The 24042-nt window shown below is 43.9% G+C and overlaps 1 protein-coding gene across 1 annotated transcript in view; it reads right to left on the reverse strand.

The window, feature by feature from the left end:
* The window catches only part of FSTL4 (follistatin like 4), a 662050-nt gene that overhangs the window by 263158 nt on the left and 374850 nt on the right, over positions 1 to 24042 (reverse strand). The window contains exons 4-5 of the mRNA XM_084838897.1: positions 9320 to 9507; positions 1622 to 1742 (exon numbers count right to left, since the gene is read on the reverse strand). Coding sequence (XP_084695023.1) covers positions 1622 to 1742; positions 9320 to 9507 — 309 coding nt within the window. The remainder of the gene's footprint in view (positions 1 to 1621; positions 1743 to 9319; positions 9508 to 24042) is intronic.

Here is a 24042-nt window from a genome sequence, read left to right on the forward strand (position 1 = left end):
CGCGGCCACCATTCACAAGTCAGCACGAACAGCAGCAGGTAGGTGTCCCGTTTCGCGTGCCTTTCGCGGGGTGGGGAGTGCGGGGGGGCTTCATTCCACCACAGATTTCAGGGGGCCGAATGCACTGGCATTTGGCCTCACCGAGATCTGTGGCAGAGTTCTCTGACATCCCTACCAACAGGTCTGGTGTCAACATGAAGCATCCTGGGATGGGTGTCAGAGCAAACCATGTGTCATCAATATGCCTTGGATAACTGAGGCAAGCTCCGTCCTCTCCAGACAGGCAACCCCATCTAAGACCAGTTGATCAAATCTCCAGTAGTAGACAAATGGAAATTAAACATCACTGCTAAACTGCTTCTTGTGGATAGCGCAAAATAACATGCACAGGTCTACATAAGACTGCCCCTAAGAATGAAACACCACAATAATCCAACAATCAAAGCTATTACTCAAGCAATCTTCCACGGATATATGTCCTACAAATTCCAATCAACAACTGATTCGCCATATTAGAGGGCCGGGGGGGAGGGGCTTATATTCTTCACCACTTACACTGGTGTCTGTCCCATATCTTCAGTATAGGTGTAAATAGATAGTGATTTGCCCACTAAGAAACAAAAACATTCCACAGCACCAACATCTAGCGCTTTTCTACACAAGGCTGTTAATTCACTGTATCTACTTTCAGTTTCATCACAGAACTGAGATCCGAGCACTACATGAACGTTTCCTTTCCTGCTTTTCTGCTACATATCCTCTAGATGGCACTGTGACATAGTGGAATAGTGGAATAGTGCAATTACACAAGTGGAAAAAGCATTTTCTTTCACTTTTACAATAATACCACATTTTCCGTGCTCTAAAAAAACTTGCCAAAAGTGCTGTTTAAAAACAGAAGCAAAACTGGAGGGTCATGATGTCATCTAAAGAACCCATAAACAACCATGAGTAGGGAATGAAGAGCACACAATAAATGTCTCTTGTAGAAACGCTCATAGGGAAAATGAAAGTTTCTTCCCCCCGACACCTCTAATTCTGAAGAAGAATCACATCTTACAAGGTATGTTATTAAAAAAACACATATTTTGACATTACAAAAATAAGCTTAGAACAAAGGAAAGTTGTACAAGGAATCCCTGCCCACAATTATTGCTTAGTTCTCCTTCACTCATTAACAACGAGTGGTGATCTAACTCTGACTCCAAGTTCCTTCTTCCTTGCATGATCTCTTAAGCTTCCTTGATCCCTGAAGCAATGGAGGGTGGGGGCATTTACAGTTCCTTGTACCAGCTGTGCTCACCTCCCTTAACCAACTCAATTACCCACCACCATCACCTCTCAGGCTTGTGCTTCTTTCTGTCATCTGCTGTTGAAGATATTCTTGGTAGCAGAAGGAAGCACATATGCATTAACTATTGCGTGGAAAGATTTGGAAGATTCAAGAAGGAAAGTGCTCACTTAGGCTCCCTGTAAAAGGAGAGGTTCCCCTCCCACTTTGCCTGCATTCTGCTATGGGTTGCTAGCACAGCCACACAAAACAGGCCAATTTTAGAAATAAATAAATGATAGATAGATAGATAGATAGATAGATAGATGATAGATAGCTATCAGCACTTACGGAATGCAGTATAGAGTTCTTGCAAGGTTAGGTAACCATCATTGTTGTAATCATCAAATCGGAGAAGATCTTCTGCTGTACAATCCAAGAAATCATCTTCCAGATCTTCCTTTTTCATCAGCTATTGAAAAGAGGAAAAGAGGTGGAGTCATTATAACTGAATACATTATGCATGAAAAACTGAACACTGGGATTTTAAAATGGGCAAATGGGCCATAGTAAGTATATAAGCTAGATAGGGATGCCAACATTTTATGCTTTTCATCATTGTTGGAAAACCTCAACTGTCTGAAAACCTTCTATGAGATTAGTTGGCTGAAAAGCAGGAGTTACATTGTCATTGTTGTCATTGATATATGTTGTGAGACAGCACAACATATAGAAATGTAGCAGATTTTATAAATGATCAGATCAAACAGCCTCATTTGTTCTAGCCATGGGTTACTGCACACAAAAACAACACAATAGTACAAATCCATAATTACAGTGTTTAAAAACAATAATTTATGAAACTGAAGCAGAAACTGAAGCCAAGAATCAACATGAAATGCAGTAAGAGAGACAGAATCCCTACATGCAGACAACATCACAGGAGAAACCCATGAAATGTACACTTTCTAGTCTCCAGGGTATTAAAAACTTTCCTGATATAGTCCAGATGTGGTTCATTTCATTGATGACAATTTCAAGAAATAATGCTTTTAAAAATTACCCTTCACCTACCATATAAAATGTTCAATAAAACTGAGATCAACCATAGCTTCCAGGATCAATCTTTAAAGATGGAACTATGCCTTTGCCTACTTTTGTATTGAAAATTGATTAACTTTTCATAACACTGACAGGCTCCTTTGATTTAATGCCTGAAAAGAAACTGCTTTAGCAGCTATGTATTCAGCAGATTTATGAAAGTGATTCCATAAATGCATTAAAGTTTTAAATGATAATAACATTTCAATTACCAAAGCAGTAAATAGGCTTGTATACTCACAAATCAGAAGTTTATCTGATATTTCATAAGAATAAACGGGAGGAGGGGATATTTTAATCAGGTTTTTCCAGTGACTAAAACTGGATTGGACTAAGAACTAAAAGGACAAATATTGACTTTCTGCTTTCTTATTGCTAAGGACATTTTTTTCTCGCTGAAAAGAATGGTTTGACATTAATTGAAGTAAATAAGTTGGCAACTTTCCCAGGGCTAAATTTCAGCTTGCTTGCCTGCCTGCCTGCCTGCCTGCCTGCCTGCCTGCCTGCCTGCTTGCTTGCCTGCCTGCCTGCCTGCCTTCCTTCCTCTTTTTCTTTAGCACTTCAAAATTTGGGAGTGGGAGCGATGGCTGGCAGATCTCCAGTGGTTTTCCAAAGCTATCTGGGTTGCTACAACAAAAGTATGTTCTACATTTTAAATAAGTTTCTCTGTCCTCCCCTTTAATGGAGTTATCTAAATCCAACAAAATCAATAGCCAAGGGTACCTCTTTTAAATTTTGGCCTATTATTATTATCATCATCATCATGATGTTGTGGCTTTCAACAAAATTTAATATGAAGGTATGAACAGGCTTGATTCTTAATGGAGGTTCACAAGAGGCTGAGAACAAGTTTAGCCCACACCTCAGTGGTGTCCTTGAGTGAATCACCTTATTTTCCCATAGACAAATACATGTTTGTTATCCACACCTGTGGGAGAAAAATTAAGAATTGTACTGGGAAGTGGGGTTGTTGCAGTGAGGATAAAACCAGCTCACTCCTCATGAGTGGCTTAGCCCACACTGGCTTAAATAACCACCCACCCCAGAACCCTACAACATCCCATGGGTTCTGGGTGGCTTGTTAACCATGGCAACAAGCCATCCCACCTGGGTTCACACTTCATTATAAGCTGCGGCAATTGCTCACTGTGGCTTGAATATTCATAATGGCAGCCATCATGTGTCGCAACCTACAGTGGCTTATTTAAGCCATGGTGGGTGCCACCATTCGTGTGAACACAGTCAATCTGTATGAGAGCACAACCCATGCATCTGTGCTCAAGGCCCTGGCAATAGACAAGCTCTCTCTTCAAACATATTCACCAGCTATAATGATGGACATTTTGCTAGTAAAATAATGAATATCACTTCTTACGTCAGGACATTCATCATATATAGTAGCTACTATTCCTAATGCATGATTGCATTCACACTTTGCTTTGTCAGTGAATCACATCCAATGACATGTTATGATTTTTCCAAGCCAGAAAAATACTATCACATATAAGCTCAACCAATTAGTGCTCAGTCAGGAGTTAAGCACTTATTGGATGCTATATGGTCTGCCCTGCTCTGATCTATTGTAACGATTCAGCTGGGGAGAAGATGTTGCTAAACAACTCATTGAAAACATCTCAGTATGTCATCCTATTGTGACAATTAAAATATGTAGATTTCCTTCCAAGGCTCATTAGATGGGACTGAAAAAGAGTATGTTCCAACACAAACAAAGCAGCTGGTAAAATAAATATATTACGGCCAATCAACTTTGTAGGTATGTTGTAAGTGATATGCATGATTTATGATCGCTCTTTATGATGCTGCTTTATTTTATGTTAGAATCGCAACGGCCACGGTGGCTGGTCAAGACAAACCATTCATTATCATCAACATTTCAGGAACCTGTGGAAATTCATCATCTGTGCTCAATCAACTTTCTACAGAATGCCCTGTAAATTTTTATCAGAATGTTTTTAAGCAGGGGTCCACAAATTTTGATTTGGCTTTCTAGTCAAATCCATTTATTTGGTCACCACATGCCCCTCCTTTAGCTGAGGGTACTCAGGAGGGCGTGCGGCTCAGTGGTAGAGCACACACTTTGTATGCAGAAGGTCCCAGGTTTGATCCCCACCATCTCCCAGCAGAAGGAACTCCTGGAGAGCCGCTGCCAGTCAGTGTCGACCAGACTGGGCTAGAAGGGCCATTGGTCTGCCTCAGTACAGGCAGCTTCCTATGTCCCCACGGAATGGAGGAGCGTTTGCTCTTTTTCGCAGAAGGTGCAAGCAGCACCTCACCGCCTCCCACAAAATCCCAACAGGAAGGGAGAGCTGGGATGGGGGGGAAGAATTTGGTGGGTCTGATTTATGAAGCAGACTTAACTGGTCTGCAACTTCCAGACTAATGTGCTGATCGAATGGTGACCCAGTTTAGAATCTGGCCTGTCACCAAATCCTAGGATGAAGGGGAGGGCTTGCTAACTTCCTTTTCTTTTGGTTTTCCAGATTCTAACTGCCTGAAGCAGCTGGGAAGCACTGTCCTGCTCTGCGCTGGAACTGAGCCAGAAAAGCCCCTGGGAGCGACGGCACATGATAATACGGACCTATGGACCATTTTTTGCTGCGTCCTGCAAAAGCATAATGAGAAGGAAGAAAACCCACCCCGCTTTTCTTCCCCCAAGTTTTCTGTGGAAAAACAGGGAGTTTCATTTTAACCCCTGTCTTGATGGAAGAATGGAGGAGGAAAGGAGAGGTGGCTTTTCTCCTGCAAGATGCTTTTTTGGTCAAAGTGCAGGGGCACACACCAGATAGGGAGGTGCACTTGCCCACCGATGAGGAGGTGAGTGAAACTGTGGAACCCTATTTTTAAGAAATAGGTGGAATTGTAATGTGTGTGAATGAGAGGGCATGCATGCTTCGTTAGGACCTGGAGCCTTGGACTTCTGAGAGGCAGGGCTTTTGCAACCCAGTTTACAGTACTTGATTTTTGTTATAGCTATTACTATGAAATCTATGAAAAAATGTAGTTTAACACCCTGCATTGTCTGGTGAAGATGTTAAGACTTGTCAACTGTATATAGATAAAAGTGGCAGCAAACAAACTGTGCTACCTTCTGGTTGGGTTCAAATATCGTTTCCATGGTGATCTCAGGGGGTGGGGGAGTTGAAAGCATCCCCCATGCTTATGCTGAAGTCTGAGCAATGATATCGTTGTCTCCTACAAAAGGAGCAGCACACTTTTTTTCAACTGGTATGGTTTCGCTAACTCTAATAATGCTAATCCATAATATAATAGAACTACACAAACTGGGCTAATTTATTATTCCAACCTTGTTCCGAGGTGGTTTTCCTGATTTTAAAAATCTACAGCTTCGATTAGGTGAGCTGAGACTAGAGATCCCCCAGCCCCGCACCCTGGCTTTGGCCCCTCTCTCAACCATTTCATGAAGATCTTCATCCCTCATCCCCCACAAAGGTGTGGGAGGGGTCTGGGCTGTTTTCAGGGAAGGTGTGGTGAGTTTCTAAGACATTATCAGGGCTGGCTGAGTTACTTTAGTGTACCATGGGGTGGCCAAAGGTTCTTTCCCCATCTCCATTTTTACAGTTTAAATGTAAAAGCATTGCCACAGCCACTCAGAGTAAGCAGCAAGCAGCAAATTTCTCCAGCCACATTTCCTGGGGCCTGGGCATCAGTCTCAGGGGCCCACCCCCCACAAGATACATCCAGGATACTGCATGCCAGACAGCCTTGTCACCCGTTGTGAGCTGCCACAATGATACTTCTTAATTTAAACTGTAAAAAGCGGCAGCAGACAGAAAGAGCTGAGCATGTCAACTGGGGTATAGCTCTGGAGGGAGTAGAGCTGGATTAAAGTCTTTGTAGGCCCTAGGAACTCTCATAATCATAGGCCCCCAAGATGGATCTATAGATAAATATTTACACCGTATAAGTCCCATAATCGTAGATCTGTATTCAGAGGCAGTATGTGTGTGTTTCATCGGGCTAGTGGGGCATAGCCCTGGGAAGAGTCTGGCCTCCAAAATATCCCCAGGGAACCCCCAAACAATAGTCCAGAGTCTACAGATACTCCTCCACATTCATAGCTTGTCATTTAAACATACCAGGAGCTTTCTGTGCATCTACTGACCGGTGCAGTTGCCAACAATTGCTCTTACACAGCAGAGCTAATCAGAAATTGTCTAGTGATGAAGTGACCTCTAAAGCAAGGGCATTGATAAATACCTGTCAGATGTTGAACATGCATTCACAAATGAATTTCTAGTGGTCTCATGTATGTATGCAGACAGGAAATCTGTGGCAGAAATGATCATTTCACAAATAATGGAGTAGTTGATGACAAGTTTTCCAAATGTCAACATTGATGTTAGAATGTATATTACCATTTTTGGAACAAGTTGTGATGTGGAGAGCTCTTTTTTAAAGTCGTAACATATAACAAACAGTCTTAAATCCACCATGGGACATAAATGACTATGTTCAATTGCACTACTCTCAATTGAAAATGAGCTTTTGCAAAATAATAATAATAAAAAATATGAAAATGTAATCTGTGATTTTGCTAACAAAAAGAGCAGCAAAGTTAACATTTAACTTACATTTATTTAAGACATGTTATACCTGTATGAATAAACTGTTAAATAAAACAAGAATTTGCTTTAATGGAATTGAATCTTTTTGTAGGCCCGAACTTTTTCATAGGCCCTTGGGAGTTTTGTAGGATTTAGGCACTGTGCCTATTGTGCCTAATGGATAATACAGCCCTGCTAGAGATTAGAATTATTATTTTTGATTGGTTTATTGTTTAGACTTGTAAGTCACTCCATACCATATGTTATCTGGGTGACATACAATAAATAAGCTTAAAACAATTTAAAACATAAAATCCCAATATTTACCATCAATAAGACAAAATTGCAGAACCACACAACAATCTAGAAGTAGAACACGGAGTAAAACAAAATGCCAGCAACAAATCACAGAAAGCTATAACAACCTTATAAAGGCTAAAAACAAGCAAATGGCAGGAAACAGAGACGGGGAGACCAGTCCCATGGCCGCTAGACAATGTCTAGATGGCCACAGGATTTTCTGGTTTCTGGGAACTGAGCTCGGAGCTAGGGCTTCAAGCTTCGTTCCCAGAAACCATACTCCCCACCCCCTCCTCTGTCGCCTCATAGGTGGTGCAGTTCTTCCCTGTCTCCGCGCTCATAACTGCAGCGTGGAGTGGGCAAAAAGAGGGCATTTCTGGGAGCAGTGAGGGGAGGAGACCGCGAAAATGTTGTTACAACGCTTCCTATGCTCTGTGCGGCCTCGTTCTGAAGTCCCCACCTACAGAGCCAAAATTGGTTGACTAGCCACAAATCTCGTCCATGCTCTGCCCACCCTGCATTGGATGGTCAACTGTTTGGAGGCAGCTGACTATCCAATTAGGATTGCACCCTAATACTATTTTGTAGGTGATGTTACAAGATATTAAAATGATGCTAAAAGGCCTAGCACTGTAGGCAGACATTATTAATGTATGTGCCAGGTGAGCTTCTATACGTGGAGCATTCCACAGGTGGAGAGTCACTGCTGAGAAGACCCTCTCTCCCAGAGCCAGCCTCCAAATTTCAGAGGAGGGGAGCTCTCAGGGAAGGGCCTCTGTTGGTGATTTTAGGCCTCAGGTAGGTAGATTTGGGAAGAGGACTTCCTTTGGATATCCAGGTCCTCTATCCCATCTCTATGGCTTAAACTTCAGCACAAGATAAGTAGGTGGGAGGGCGACTGGTGGGAGGAGGACTGGAGGCAAGTGACTGCATGGGATTTTAATTCAATAGAAGAACTTGGAGGGGGATTAATAATTATAATTAATCATAGGTGGATTAATCACTATAATTTCCCAAACCAAGGAATTACAGAATTGGGAAACATCTCTAATCCTGCATGAATTTTCAGAGTCAGATATTTTAACTTTGACATCTAGGCTTCCTCAAGTTCTTTGGAGGAAGGGTAGGAAGAATGCAAGAAGAAAAGGGGGTTGGAGGAAAGCGTGTTTTCCTCTGTGTGAAATATACACAATCGGTAAGGTTGGTGTCATCTTTCACTGGATCAACTGCAGCCAGCAAAAGAGCACCAAAGTTTTGGAGTTACACAGAATGAAAAAGGAACCAATTCCCCAATTGATTTGAATTTCTCTACTTATTGTAGGGATTGAAATGACAACTTAAATCCCTGTGCGACTTTCTTTGCTACCAATAATACAAAGAAGACATTTTTGTTTATGGTGTCATCTCCCCAAAACATGCGAACATATGTAACAGATCAAGGGACCATCCAACCCAGCCCAGAGCCCCTTCTCTGACAGTGGCTAGCCAGACATCTCCCAGAAGTCTATAGGTAGGACATGAAGACAACAGCATGCTGGTAATTATAAAATCACTATTTTCTATGACGCAGTCTTGAATTTTGTATTTTGTACTGATAATCAACACCTTTGCACCTACAAAAGGAGGTTATGTGCATGGCTGAGAAATAAAGATGTTAATAAAGTTTATGCTATTAAAGCATCTCAGAGGAATGATTGCCACTTTTCTAATTTAAATATTTTTCAATGCAAATACGGTCTCATGTTTGGCAGCAAGCAGGGCATATTTAAAAAGGAAGATTGCCGGTGCAAACCTATATTTGCTGGGGAGGTAAAGAGGGGGGAAAATGTGCCTCAGTATAGTCTTATTTTGCAAAATAGCCTTAACTATTCAAAATAACATCCCCATCTTCTAAGGCAGATGGAAGGTTTCAGCTATGGCACAAGATTTCATAGCCTAATTTTGAGTTGTTTCACAAACGGCTATTCTCAGGAGAACCCCACTGTGGTTACATTCAATTTACACTCTGAATGGGAAATGTGATTCACTTCATAATTCAATTTTCATTGAACGACAAACCCACCTGCGCCAATTCAGAGCTGCTGAGGTGCCCGTCACCATTTATATCCAAGTGGTTAAACATATCTTCAACTAAGAAGCGCTTTTGGGTTCTGTCCTCTCCTGGGTGAGTTTGCTGCCTCTGGCGGTGAGACTGAAGGTCCAGAAGGATACCCTTTAGTTGACTGTAGTCTGCCATTGTGCATGTGTCACCTAAAAGATAAGAGATCATTACCTGGCTATGTACTTGTGTTTGATCTGTGGAAGGACTCTGTTTCTAAGGAGCAACACAAGCTGCTGCCAAAGGCAGAGGAACTGCATCTGCTGCAGCTCTCAAAAGCAATGCCTTCAGATGATTTTTGGGAGATCCCCTTTTGTAGAAGATGGGATTTCCCACCACCCTCTAAATCCTACCTCCAAGGACATTCATCAGCACCTTACTTTACAGATTATACAGCTTTGCTCAGCAGACAGCCGTGTAAAATGTAATAATCCGCTGACTATATTAAATTTGCTCCAGATACTTCTTAAAAGTAAATGCATATGTTGAGTGACTATGAAGAAGAGAAAGAAATCAAATGGTCCAGAATCGACATTTTTATTTTTTTCCCCACAGAGTCCCAGTTTTGTTACGCACCTCCGCATTTCCACAGCACGGTCTACTTTTTTTCTGATACACAAGAAGAAGATTAGACTGCCTTTGAAGTGACAATCATAACTGACTCCCTGAACTGGCTCAACTTCAGTCAAAAAAGGCTCCATCTTCAGGCATGGAACACTGATTATCAAAAGGTAATATTCCATAAAAGGTAAAGGTGTCCCCAACCAGTCGTGTCCGACTCCAGGGTGCGGTGCTCGTCCCCGTTTCTAAGCCGAAGAGCCAGCGCTGTCCGAAGACGCTTCCGTGGTCATGTGGCTGGCATGACTGAACACCGAGGTGCACGGAACGCTGTCACCTTTCCCGCCGAGGCGGTACCTATTTATCTACTTGCAATTTCTTGCTTTCGAACTGCTAGGTTGGCAGGAGCTGGGACTGAAGACGGGAGCTCACTCCGTCACGCGGCACTCGGGTCTCGAACTGCTGACCTGCCGACCTTCCGGTCTGCAGTTCAGCGTCTTAACCACCAAGCCACCGCGGCCCCTCAATATTCCATAGACAGTGTAAATACAGGGTTGGATCCTGATTTAAGCTGGACCATCTGTGCTGGCGGAAATGGACTTCCCTGCCCCCTCCTTCCCAGGGGAGCCCTTTGAAATGCTACACAGAGGGTCAGCAGACCCTGCACAATGGGGTGTGCTGTGGCGTGTAGGAAGGGACATCCCCAAACATTGGGCAGAGGGACCTTCTGTGAGCGGAGCCTTTCATCTCATGAAAGGCAGATCCTGAATCCAATCTCACAATATACAAGCTGGGACACAAATTTCCACACCAGAAAGCCCTAAATTCTGCTGCTTTGTCATATTAGAGAAGTTTAAACAATAACCATCTCTATTAAAAGAGCGGGATGCTTTCAATGTGTTGAGAAATTTGATAGGAGTGGGCTGGTACCAGGACCCAGATGACCCAGGTATTCACCTAAGCCTCCCCTGGTTTTCAAGTCCTGACATATTTGCCATGGTCTAATGGAGCAGGGTGAAGAGGGTCCACCAACCTGACTCCTCAACTACTTCCTCAGGATCTCCTTGGCAATTGCTTCTAAAAGAACACCCTCCCACAAAAGACAGGCAACGCAGCTCCCTGTGCACAGTGTTATGAAACATTGTCCTAGTAAAGAGGGAGGAGAGCAGATCCAAGTCCAAATGTTCCCAAAGACTTTACTTGGGCATCCTCCTGATTCCAGTTGGACTGACTTCCTAGTAATGAGTTCAAGATTAAGGCGCAAGAGTATGTAATCAAAATGGGATAACGACACTACAAGTATTTCTACCCCAAGCAAGCCCATGGACTATTGCTTCTGTCCCCCTTCTGTCAATGGAGGCTGGAGGAGGGCCCACTGAAGTTTCATTGTCTAATGGAGGGGTGGTCTGTGGGCCAATCCCCCCTCCAAGCACTCTCTCTGAAGCTGCACTCTTGCCATACTGGTGCCCCCACCCCAGATCAACTTGAAAATGAGCTAAATGTATCTTTAGTAAGTCTCCATAGTGGTTTGTTACCAAATGTTGGTGTCAATTTATTCCCACCCCCCGATTTCTGGGGATTATGGAGGGCAGCATGGCCTACATGGGGGGCAGCAGGGGGCAAATGTGGGCTTTGTGTTGGCCAACCCTGGTCTAATGACTGGAATGAAAAAACACACCCTAGAATTAAGTCACCTGCCTGGGGCAATAGTAAACAACTGGAGTAGCACTGAAGCACAGCAAGCGTTAAAATACAAGTTACAATTATGTCCCCTGTAGGATTTCCCTAAAGGAGCTTTTTCAGAAATGGAAGGATAAAAATAGTTATGTTTTCAGACTAGAAATATACAATTATAGGGCAACACTGGAAAAAAAATCTCTGGTGGCTATCCTTTGTATGGGCCTAGAGAGCAGCTTCTTCTGATTTAAGAAACTTGTTTTTAAGACTCTATTATTACAAAGAATTAAATACAATTAGTTTTAAGGCTGCATGTAAATGTAGAACCTATTATTGTCGCTAATTTTGTATATGAGAGGCATGGCTCCTGTTCCCATGCAGGAAGGAATTTAACACACAAAATCAGGAGATGGAGAGTCGAAGGTGACAAAGACGATTCATCTGCATATTCAAGAGGTGGGGGGGCACAGATGTTGTGTGAAAAGAGGTCTACGAAAACACAATTTCGGTCCAATACTCTTTGTCAGGGCCACTGGTAAAACAAAACAACACACTGGGCAGTATCCAGTACTGCTCCCACACTAATGGGGCCTACCATTAGCACAATGGAATCCTAGCAGTTCCCAAAACAATTGGAGATGAGCAGAAATGTTCATTTCCAGAACGGCACAGTCAGCAGAGTGTGCTGAAGGGAGCTCTGCTGACCTGTCCCACTCCAGAAACAAGCATTTCTTTTCATTTCTAGGGTTCCATTAGAAAGTGCTACTTCCTGTTACACTCGCAATGGGCCATGAGCACAACAAAACCAGCAGAAGTGCAGTAGCAGTGTTGGATGCTGTCCACTATTTCCTACATCCTTTATTACATGGACAGGTTATAGTATTTCCTAGGGATGTACGAAAGTCACTTACCTTTTGACGAAATGTGATTCGAGGTGGGGGGGAGGTGTCCTGTCCCTTCCCCTGAAATTCTGGCCGGGGGGGAGGCACCCCGTCCCTCCCGCCACGAATCCTGGCCGGCCGGGTCTGCAAATGGCGGCGACCGTAGCCACCGCCGTTTGCGTCCCTGCAGTCAGCCGTGATAGGCTACGTAAATGTTACGTACTTAACAGGTACTTAAGGCGGGGCTGCCAGAGGCTGCTCGGGAAGGAGCCTGGGGAAGGAGGACCAGCCAGCAGCTGCATCAGGTGGATCCTGAGCCTGAACCTGCTTCTGCCCCCGCCCACAGGTACTTAAGGCGGGGCTGCCAGAGGCAGCGCCTCGGCGTGCACCTTGGCGTCGCACCAAGTGCGACGCTAAGTGCACACTTAGCGTCGCACTTGGAGTCGCGTAGGATCTGAAGACCCACCCACCTGCCTCTCCAGAGCCACCAGCAGCCACAATACCAGCAGCAAATAGCAGCAGCAGAGGGCAGCAGCTTTAAAGACAAGGGGAAAGGGGCAAACATGGACTTTATCTGCTCCTTCTTAGCTTCTGTTCTCTTTTATCTCTTTTATCTTTTATATTCTTTTAAACTGTTGTGCATTTTATATCCTAACACTTTAATATGTGCCTGGGAGGATTATTGGGCAACTCAGGGGGTCGGGGAGGTGCCACCATAACTGTGGTCACGGGCAGGGGGAGGTATGGCATTGGGGGATTAACAGGCCAGCTGAGGAGAAGAGGGGCTAGACATCTTACAGCTGTCCCCTCTTCTGGTTCTTCCCCCAACCTGATGGTTCCTGGAAGCCTTACCAGTCTGCCCTCGGGTCTGGTGGTGCTGCTGCTGAATGCCAGGTCGGCCCAAAATAAAATCTCCCTCATCCATGATTTGATTGTGGATGAGGGGGCTGACCTGGTATGTATTACTGAGACCTGGGTGGGGGAACTGGGAGGGGTCACTCTCTCCCAGCTGTGCCCTCCTGGGTACTCGGTGCAGCACCAACACCAACTTGTGGGTCGGGGAGGGGGGGTTGCCGTGGTCTATAGGAATTCAATCTCCCTCTCCAGGCTTCCTGCTCATTCGAGTGCAGATCTTGAGTGTTTGTACCTTATGTTGGGTACCCGGGACAGATTGGGGATTCTGTTGGTGTACTGCCCACCCCGCTGCCCATCAGACTCCCTGCCTGAGCTGATGGAGGTGGTCTCAGACTTGGTGTTGAGGACCCCTAGGATGATGGTCCTGGGGGATCTCAACTTCCATGCCGAGGCTGCTGTATCCGGGGCGGCTCAGGACTTCATGGCCGCCATGACAACCATGGGGCTGTCCCAACATGTCATCGGCCCAACGCATATAAAAGGACACACGCTTGATCTGGTTTTCTCGACTGGGCAGGAGGATGGTGATCTGAAAATGGAGGAATTAACATCTGTCCCTTTGTCATGGTCAGATCACTTCCTGCTGAGGTTTAGACTCCTGGCGACCTTCCCCCTCCGGAAGGGTGGGGGACCTATTAAAATGGTCCGCCCCCGGAGATTAATGGATTCCGATGGATTCCAGAGGGCTCTGGGGGATTTTCCTGCTGGTATGGCTGGTGCTCCTGTCGAAGCCCAGGTCGCTCTGTGGAATGCAGAGATGACTCGGGCGGTTGACACTATCGTGCCCAAGTGCCCTCTCCCTCTGAGCAGAGCCCGGCCAGCTCCTTGGTATACACCTGAGCTGAGGGCAATGAAGCAAGAGGGGAGACAGCTAGAAAGCAGGTGGAGGAAAACTCGTGCTGAGTCTGACCAAACACAGGTAAGAGCCCACTATCGAGCCTACTCTGTGGCGGTGAGGGCAGAAAAGAGACGGTTCTTTTCCACCAGCATTGCATCTTCTCAGTGTCGTCCAGCGGAGCTTTTCCGAGTGGTTCGTGGCCTGTTACATTCTGGGCCAGGGGGAGAGGCGGTGCACCCTCGGTAGCACGCTGTGACAAGTTTGCACAGCACTTTGAGGATAAAGTCACACAGATTCGTCATGAATTGGACACCACCATTAATGCAGTTCCATTGGTAGAGGCGTTCAGAGCACCGTCTGGTCCAGTTTTATTGGATGAGTTTCAGTTACTGAGGCCTGAGGATGCGGACAAGGTGCTTGGCCAAGTCCGATCGACCACTTCTGTGCTTGACCCTTGCCCTTCATGGCTTATTAAATCAAACAAGGAGGGGTTGTCCGGCTGGGTCCAGGAGGTTGTAAATTCCTCCTTGAGAGAGGGAGTGGTGCCTGCCGCTTTAAAAGAGGCAGTAATTAGACCACTCCTGAAAAAGCCTAACCTGGACCCAGAGGATGTTAACAATTATAGGCCAGTGGCCAACATCCCCTTCCTGGGCAAGGTGCTTGAGCGGGTGGTTGTAGGACAGCTCCAGGCACTCTTGAATGAAACGGATTATCTAGATCCATTTCAATCGGGCTTCAGGCCTGGTTTTGGAACGGAAACTGCCTTGGTCGCCCTGTGGGATGACCTCTGCCGGGAGAGGGACAGGGGGAGTGCGACCCTGTTGATTCTCCTGGACCTCTCAGCGGCTTTCGATACCATCGACCATGGTATCCTTCTGGATAGGTTGTCTGGGTTGGGAGTTGGAGGCACTGCACTGCAGTGGTTCCGCTCCTACTTGGATGGCCGATTCCAGAAGGTGGTGCTGGGGGATTATTGCTCTGTGCCATGGCAATTGTGCCATGGGGTTCCACAGGGCTCTATTTTATCCCCCATGCTGTTTAACATCTACATGAAACCGCTGGGGGAGGTTATCCGGAGGTGTGGGCTGAGGTGCCATCAATATGCAGATGACACCCAGCTCTACCTCTCTTTCTCATCAAACCCAGGTGAGGCAGTGGCTGTTCTGAATCAGTGCCTGGGCACGGTAATGGACTGGATGAGGGCCAATAAACTGAAACTCAATCCAGACAAGACGGAGGTACTATGAGTGGGTGGTTCGTCTGCCCGGCTAGGTGATATTCAACCTGTTCTGGAGGGGGTTGCACTCCCCCTAAAGTATCAGGTTCGTAGTTCGGCGGTGCTCTTTGATCCAGAACTGTCACTTGAGGCACAGGTGAACTCAGTGGCACGGAGCACTTTTTATTAGCTTAGGCTGGTATACCAACTATGCCCTTATCTGGACAGAGATAGCCTAGCTACAGTTATCCATGCTCTGATAACTTCTGGTCTGGATTACTGCAATGCATTATACGTGGGGCTGCCTTTGAAAACGGTCCGGAAACTTCAGCTGGTCCAAAATAGGGCAGCAAGATTGTTAACAGGGACTGGCCTGTGAGCTCATATTACGCCAGTACTTTTCCAGCTGCACTGGTTGCCAGTCCATTTCCGGGCCCTATTGAAAGTGCTGGTGTTAACATTCAAAGTTAACATATTGTGGTTTTAATGTTCTATATATTTTAAATTGTTTTATTGTGTGTTGTTTGGTTTTAATTTTTGTGAACCGCCCAGAGAGCTTCGGCTATTGGGCGGTATAGAAATGAAATAAATAAATAAATAAATAAATAAATAATTCAAAGCCCTTAACGGCTTGGGGCCAGGTTACCTGAAGGATCGCCTCCTCCCATATGTGCCTGCCTGGACCTTAAGGTCATCATCAGCGGCCCTTCTCCGTGAGCCCCTGCCAAAGGAAGTGAGGCGGGTGGCTACTAGGAGGAGGGCTTTTTCTGCTATGGCACTAGAGATGTACGAAAGTCACTTACCTTTTTGTCAGCGCTTGGCCTCCCGAAGATTCAGGGAGAAATTCTCCGCTATCCCTAATGGCACCCCGGCTCTGGAATGAGCTCCCTAGTGAAGTTCGCCTGGCACCTACATTGTATTCCTTTCGGCATCAGGTGAAGACCTTTTTATTTTCCCAGGCATTTTAGCATTTTAGCTTTCTAAATTTTTATCTTTGCTGTTTTAAATCTGAATTTTAAACTCCTGCACTGCTGCTAGGTTTTATTGTGGTTGTATTGTTATATTGTGGTTTTAATGTTCTATATATTTTAAATTGTTTTATTGTGTGTTGTTTGGTTTTAATTTTTGTGAACCGCTCAGAGAGCTTCGGCTATTGGGCGGTATAGAAATGAAATAAATAAAATAAAATAAATAAATATCACGGCTGAGTGGGGAAAAAAAAGGGCACCACCATTTACATACGCACGGTTTTGTTTTGTTTTTACTCAGCCGTGATAGGCTACATAAATCTTTACGTAGCCTATCACTTTTTTTTTTTTAAGTGGAAATGGCGGCGGCGGCAGCCGGTCAGAAGACTGGCCGCCGCCGCCGAACTGCTGCCGAACCGCTGCCGGAGCCACCACCGCCAGGGAGATTCGCCCAAGGTAAGTCCCGTCCCGGGGGGGCGGGCGGGGGGGCAGACTGTTTTGCCACCGATTTCGGGGGCATTTGGCCTCCCCGAGATTCATGGCGAAATTCTCTGACATCCCTAGTATTTCCCTGGTGGCATGTTGCGGAAACTCAGTTCATCAGCAAAGAAGAACACCAAAGGAGCAGAAGTACTTTCGGTATTAGTGCCAATCCAACAATAAGTAGAGCTTCAAGCTGTAATTGGTAGATTAATCAACTAAAGCTTCAGGCAATTAATCAAAGGGCACCACTTTTACTCACTAAGTGCAAAGTTCCGTCAGTGGTATTGTGAATGAACTTGTTCAGTTTTGTAGCCATTTTAGCTCTGGTTTTTCGCCATGAAAGGGAATAAAAAAATAAAAAATAAAAAAATGGCCTTTCCTTTTAACCATGAGTGATGCATTTTATTTATTAGGTTGAAAATGATTACATACTTCATTCAATACATCTCAAAATATATTGAGGTGGTGTCAATTAGCAAAACTAATTTAATGCATTTTAATTTAATTGCTTAATGATTTGATTAATTGGTTTCAAGTCATATGATTAATCAAACATGTATTACATAGGCTGCAGTCCTAAATACACTTACTAGTAAGCCCCATTGAACAGAATGAAGCTTACTTCTGAGTAAATATGAACAGGATTGTACTGTTAACCAGATGATAGACTTAACAAAAAGCTGAGACAATAAAACTGGAAATGCTGCAAGATTTTACACTTCTCAGCTTGAAAAGCCACCAATATGTGGCTCTGTGGACAGAAAATAAGTACTGGGGACAAGTCCTACTTCTGCCATGGATTTCTGTCTTCAACAACTGCTTGAAGATACCTGTCCCTCCATGTCAACTGGTGAGGTTTTGCTGGAATCCACTGCCCCTCATACTTAATTGCATGTCCTAACTCTACCCCTGTCGCAGTGAGAGGTACCATGATTAGATGACCATCAAGATACACAATCATCAAGGGTAAAACCATTTCTGGTATCTTACTCAGGAATGATATATCGGATACTCAGTGATAAATATCCAGAAACAGGGCATCTAAATTTTGTTTTTGTTTTTTTTAAACAAGGGTTTAAACACTGCCTCTTTAGGTACAGTGGGAACCATACCCTCCATGAGGGAGGTGTTAACCACTTCTGAGGTCCAGGTGATGAACCCAGTCCTGGCAGATGTTAAAATCCAGGAACAGCATGAATCCAAAGTTCAGATGGTGGGTCTCAAATCTCTAAGTAACTTGTCCACATTATCAGGCTGTACAAGCTGAAATCTATCCAAAAAGAACATGACTAGATGGAACCCTAGCTGCATTCATCTCTGACGCTGTCAAAATGATGGCGTCCAAATCGGAATGGATGTGAGTGATTTTGTCTACAAAATGTAATGCAAGTTGGTCACAGCGAGCCTTCTCACTGTTTGTTTTTCTCTATTTTTCTGGCCCCATCTCACTTGGCTTCCCATCACAAGGCATATTCAGAGCTCCATCATTCTTTGCCTTCAAATGTTTATTTGCAGGGTGGTGGTGGTGGTGGTGGAATCAATTGCCTTATCCCAAGTAATAAAAAAAAATGCTACTATGTTATACATAGCTGACCTTGCTGAGTGCAATGATGGATCTCTCCCTTGTCTGGCATTTTCTTTTCAGAAGGATTTGTATGGGGACTTCAAGTCAGAAAGAAAACTATCTGACATATTGACACACCTGGATTAAATATTTTTATGGTTTTTTTTAAACACACACACACGCACACGCACACCAAATATTAGAAATTCTTTTCCTATCTGGAAACACCAGCCAAGGACAAAATATATTACCAGAAGAGGAAAATGAGTACAGAGGGTTTTTTTTATAGTATGAGTACTCTATGTCTCTATGACATGTTTATTTTGTGTGTGTGTGTGGAGCCAGGGTTGAGGAGGTGAAGCCTAATGGGGGTTTGACGGACAGCATGAGCTGCCTGGTGGGATTTTGTCACATTAGTCAGAAGCTTGAAAATCTCTGTGTTCAAAATACCTAGTATACTAAACACAATATCTGATATCAAACCTGAGGCAAACGTGTCACGTGGGCAGGGAAAAACTACAATTCACAGATGGTTGGCAAGCAACCCTCCTGACTCTACCTACCAGAAACCTGTTGTTGACATCCAGTCAGCTAAGTGATGCCCAGACGTGCTAGAGGTCACAGATGGTGATTTCCTCTTATGCGGCCAGCAGGGCAGCCATGCATCTCACAAGATAATATTAAAGGATAAATTGGCTGAGAGAAAATGATATCAGTGATTAGCCATTCATATGAAACGAGCATCTATTCATGAAAGACAAGCTGATACATGATGAGCTTATCAAGCATTATCTTCCCCTTGAACTGGTCATTTCAATCCTCCTTCAAGGTCATTTTTCATTGTATTTTACAATGGAAGTTTACTCTCATGAACCATTTGGTGTCAGAAGAAACGTGCAGAATCAGCATAAAAACTACAATAAACATTTTTATTTCTGAGGAAAGACACCGCTGACTTCTCAAGAAATTTAGGCTGACGTACCAGCTAGGGATGGGTGAGAAATTAGCTTCAGTTCATTTTTGATCAGAATTTATCCTATCTGCACCTCTTGGAACTGAACATGATCTAAAGGCTATACATTTCTGAGCTTGCGATAGGATTCAACTGAGATAGGATTTAATTGTGTCATTATTTATGACATTTCGATACTGCCCCGCAGCCAAAGCTTTCTGGGCAGTTTACAGAAGTTAAAACACTAAAATGCAATAGGTATTTTAAAATGTTATCGTTAAAATGCATATGTTTGAAAAGTCTCCATGAAAAATGCAGACACTTGAAAAATGCACATGAATCAATGGGACAAAATGTGTACACTGAAAAAATGCACACAACTGAGGCGTACATGTGGAAAAATGTGCATGAAAATACAAACAATATTTTGTGCAGAACTCCCCCCCCCCCCGCCCCAGCTCATGGACACAAGTCAGAAAGAGCTTCAAGGTGGAAATCGGAGGACCTTGATGAGCTTGGGTTTTGCTAATTTGCACGTCCCTAATACCAACTGCAACTCAATCTGGACCGAGCTAGCCTTGCTACAGTGACCCATACTCTGGTAACCTCTCATTAGATTACTGCAGTCTAAATCTGGGGATGTCTTTGTAAATGGTCCAGAAACCTTGGCTGGTCCAAAATAGGGCAGTAAGGTTGTTAACTTGTACTGGATGGTCTGCAGAGCTTTGTCATCTGCTCTGGCTTCTAGGAGGCTCACCTGCTATCTTTTCAGTGTTAGGCAAAGAACTTTATTTTCTCCCAAGCATCTTAGAATTTAGTCTTTTAGATTATATATTTTATATTTATTCCTGTGCTGTGCTGTGTTTTGTTTTGTTTTGTATTATTTTAGGTTTTATGTTTTTATATTGTATTTTATTCTTTTAGTTTTGTAATCCACCCCGAGAATGTCTGTTTTGGGGCAGATCAGATATATAATCAATCAATCAGTGTCGTGGTTTTTTTCAGTGCCAGCTAAAAGAGCTTTTATTTTCCCAGGCTCTTAAGTTTTTTTTCTTAAATAGTGACCTATAGAACATTTGTATATTTCTGTGAAATTTTTGGTACAGTTTGTTGTGAGCTTTTTTCAACAGAAATTTGGTGGGGGTTTTGGGGTATTGCATTTATTGATTTTAACTTGTATTGCAAACTACCAAAGAACATTCATTATTGGGTGCCACATAAATAGTATGAATAACATAAAATAAATACATATGCACAGTATTACATATGAATGTATGCATGTAGTAAATCTGTTAGCTACTCTTCAGCATAAGCTGAAGCTCACAGTGGTGTACAATTAAAAGGATAAAATAATTACAAGAATAAAACAGTGCAAGAAAATATAGCAGTCAAAGCAATAAAAACACGGAAATAGAAATATCAATAAATAAGAGTCATCTAGACCATAGAGCAACAGTTAAACCAGCAATTCATGATGCTGGAATATCTCGGCAAACAAAAGAGTCCTTGACAGTTGACTTCAGGTGACTTTCTGGGGAGGGCATTCCAAATATCAGGTACCGCAATCAAAAAGCCATCTCTCCACTTGCTACCTGTCTAAGCACATCACAGGAGGGTCTCTGATAGATGATTATATGGTTTGGGCAGATTCATATGGTAGAAGACAGTCCTTCAGATAGGTAACATGTGTGTTATGTTATGTCTATGTCTTCTCTTCAGACATTGTGAAAGTGCATCTGTGTCTTAGCGAGCAACCTTCAGTGAGAGGAAGGGAATATATACATGAGGGAAGAATGTTTCTCTTCATGGTGAATGTAATTTTAAGAGACCACAGATCTTTCTTCAAAGTCCTGACTTCTGCAGTGAAGATTGCATCCCTTTCCCCCCTTACTCAGCGAGGTGGTTTTCTTTAAACCTATAACTCCCTTTCTTTCTCTAAAAGAATGTTGCTGAAATCCTACTTGAAGTGTTTGTACAGGGATTGGCAAGAACAGAGGCTACTTGTGTTATCATTTCCCTTGACCCTTTTGCTGCTGTCAAAGACCCTGGTAATCTTCTTACACTCTCCTTGGAATCTACTAGTTTTATCCACAAAATACTCCCAGTTCTAAGGCTTTATCTGGCAGCACCACTGGCTCATACCTATGCCTGTCCTTTCAAGTGCTAAAACCATGGCTGTTAAGCCAATGAGAATAATGAAACACCATCTTTATGTACTCTCACTTATCTCCATTCTTCTCTCTGCTTTGTTAGGTGGTCACCTCCAGCAGTTTTCGTTCCTTTACAACATGAAGTCATTATCAGCAATTTATCTCATTTCATAATATCCTCATTGGTAGGTCTTTGTTAAGAGGTAGTTCACAGCTGGATTGCCTTGTTAGCAACTCCTGGGGACTCCTGATTCTTTCATAATTGCAGCCCAGCTTATATGTGCCACATTAGCTGGCTTCATATCTTATGACATATATCTTTGAGGTCTGCCACCTTGGTGTCCAAATCAGAAACGGTAATGCCACTTCTTTCCCTTCCCTATACCAAGACAGACGTGGGTTTTGAAGTCTTCCTTTGAGGGTTTTTGAGGTATTCCTTTGAGGTCTTCCTTTGTAATGAGAAAGCTTTAGAAACATTTACTTGGAGCTATCCACAGAGAGTAGGACTGGATCTAACTTAAGGGAAGCCTCCCATGGACAGAAGGACACCTTCTGTCCATGGCAGGCATTTGATCCAATGGAGCTTTTGCAATGGCTGAATGTGGGAAGGGGGCAAGGGGCTGAATGTGGGAAGGGGACAATCTTTGCTGATTTCTCCATATCCCTTTATCTCAAGAAAATCATCTCTGGAGAGTTCCAGAATATTGGGGGATATGGTGCTGAAGGCTGCTGAGGGAGGGATCCTTTGAAGCAGATTTGGAGGGTACGTGGAGAGCTGCAATGGAGAGAAGAGGACAGAGACATCCTGGTTCATCAGCAGTATGCTTTCCACTAGTAGAACAACAAAGCTGGATCTAACCCATTATTCAGGAATTCCTAATATATATTAGGGAATATAGAACTTCCACCTTTTGGCATGTTAAACGTCCAATATGCAAGAGTCCAGAAGAATGTCTACTGTGGTCAGGGAAGAGAGATACAAAATTGGGATGGCCTTTCCTGGAGGGAGATGCTGCCCCAGGAATCCAGTGTCACCAAGTTGCACAGAGGTAGTGTAATGGGGCTGGCCTTGCATAGCAACCAAAGTACTCATGCTCCAGGATGGGCAGTGGAAGGAATGGTCACCTCTAGCCACTCCTCTCCACTGTAACTGAACAGAAAGCAGGCATGAGCAATAGCAGAAGGTGGAATTTCTTTCCACCTGCATTCAACTACAAGCCACCATGATACCAGTGTGCAAGCAAGGAAAGGAAATAGGTTTAGTCATCAAAGAAGAGAGAATATGAAGAGAATATGAAATTCCAGCAATAAGAAATGAACAGAAGAATTGGCTCCTTGTTGACATACCCTGATCACCTCCTTTTCCTTCTGGTTCAGAACCAAACTACAAGTTATGCTAACTGTGAAGCATGTAGCTGAGGGTTAGCTTTTCTTCACTCTAGTGTAAGCATGCATGGCCCCAATCTGAACCTGTGTGTGTGTGTGTGAAACCTTCCCTGCCCACCATTTTTTCCTGACCCCCCCTTTAGTTTTTTAAGTCTCCGTTGGCTCCATCTCCAATGGAGATTTTGTCAGTCCCCACCCTGTGGGGGGGGGGAGGCAGGAAAAACAATGGGGGAAGGTTTGACCCTACTCTTCTGTTGCACAGTGGTCTTGATCCATATCAGGACTGTGCACACTCACACTAGAGTAAAGAAAAAGCTAACCTTCAGCTACATGCTACATGATTAGCATAACGGGTAGTCTGGCTGTAAGGCCAGATCTGCACCTTGTGACATATCATTATGATCCCATCATGGTAACGCTATATCCCTCTTGGGCATTTATATCTCGTAGGACTCACAGTGACATTTGTTGTGGTACACTGGATACTGTGGAATAATAAGCAGGAAATAACACTACGATAGCAGTATATCGAATGTGTAATCTGCCCTAACAGGTATTGGTGGACTTCAGTGCTGCTATAAAGCAGTAGTGTAGATCTATCCTAAGTGAGCTAAAAGGGGAGCAAAATAGAACGGAATGTGCAGTGAAAAATCTCTGTGTTTATACACTCCAATTCTTTTCTTTCCCTTCACCTTCCCAGCTGGACTTGCAGGCAGTGTGGAAGGGAACATGCAGTTTGTCCCAGAACAATGTCCTGTCATGCACATCCACTCTGGCTTGCTCTCCAAGCCAATTGTGTGCACACCAGAACACACCCCGTGATCCTCCGCTTGGGCAGGGGAGATCAGCTTGGTTGGGGTTCCAAGTGAACTTAGGGCAGAAGTAGTGCCAGCTACAACGTTCAGAAAAATTGGGGAAGCTGTGGCGGTAGATCTACCCTACTCGAGAGCAGTCACATTATTGTAGCCTCAGCTAACGTTTTTTGAACACTGAACTCAGCCCTAGTTTCTATTAAAGTCCTGGGGGGTGTTTCCATGGCAATGGAAGGAATTGAGAAGCGAATTGAGGAGCACTGGATTTTTTAAAAGGAATTAGCTTT

This window comes from Heloderma suspectum, chromosome 2 (assembly GCF_057233095.1).
Source record: "Heloderma suspectum isolate Gila_16-S chromosome 2, 16-S_ref, whole genome shotgun sequence".
NCBI classification, from domain to species: Eukaryota; Metazoa; Chordata; class Lepidosauria; order Squamata; family Helodermatidae; genus Heloderma; species Heloderma suspectum.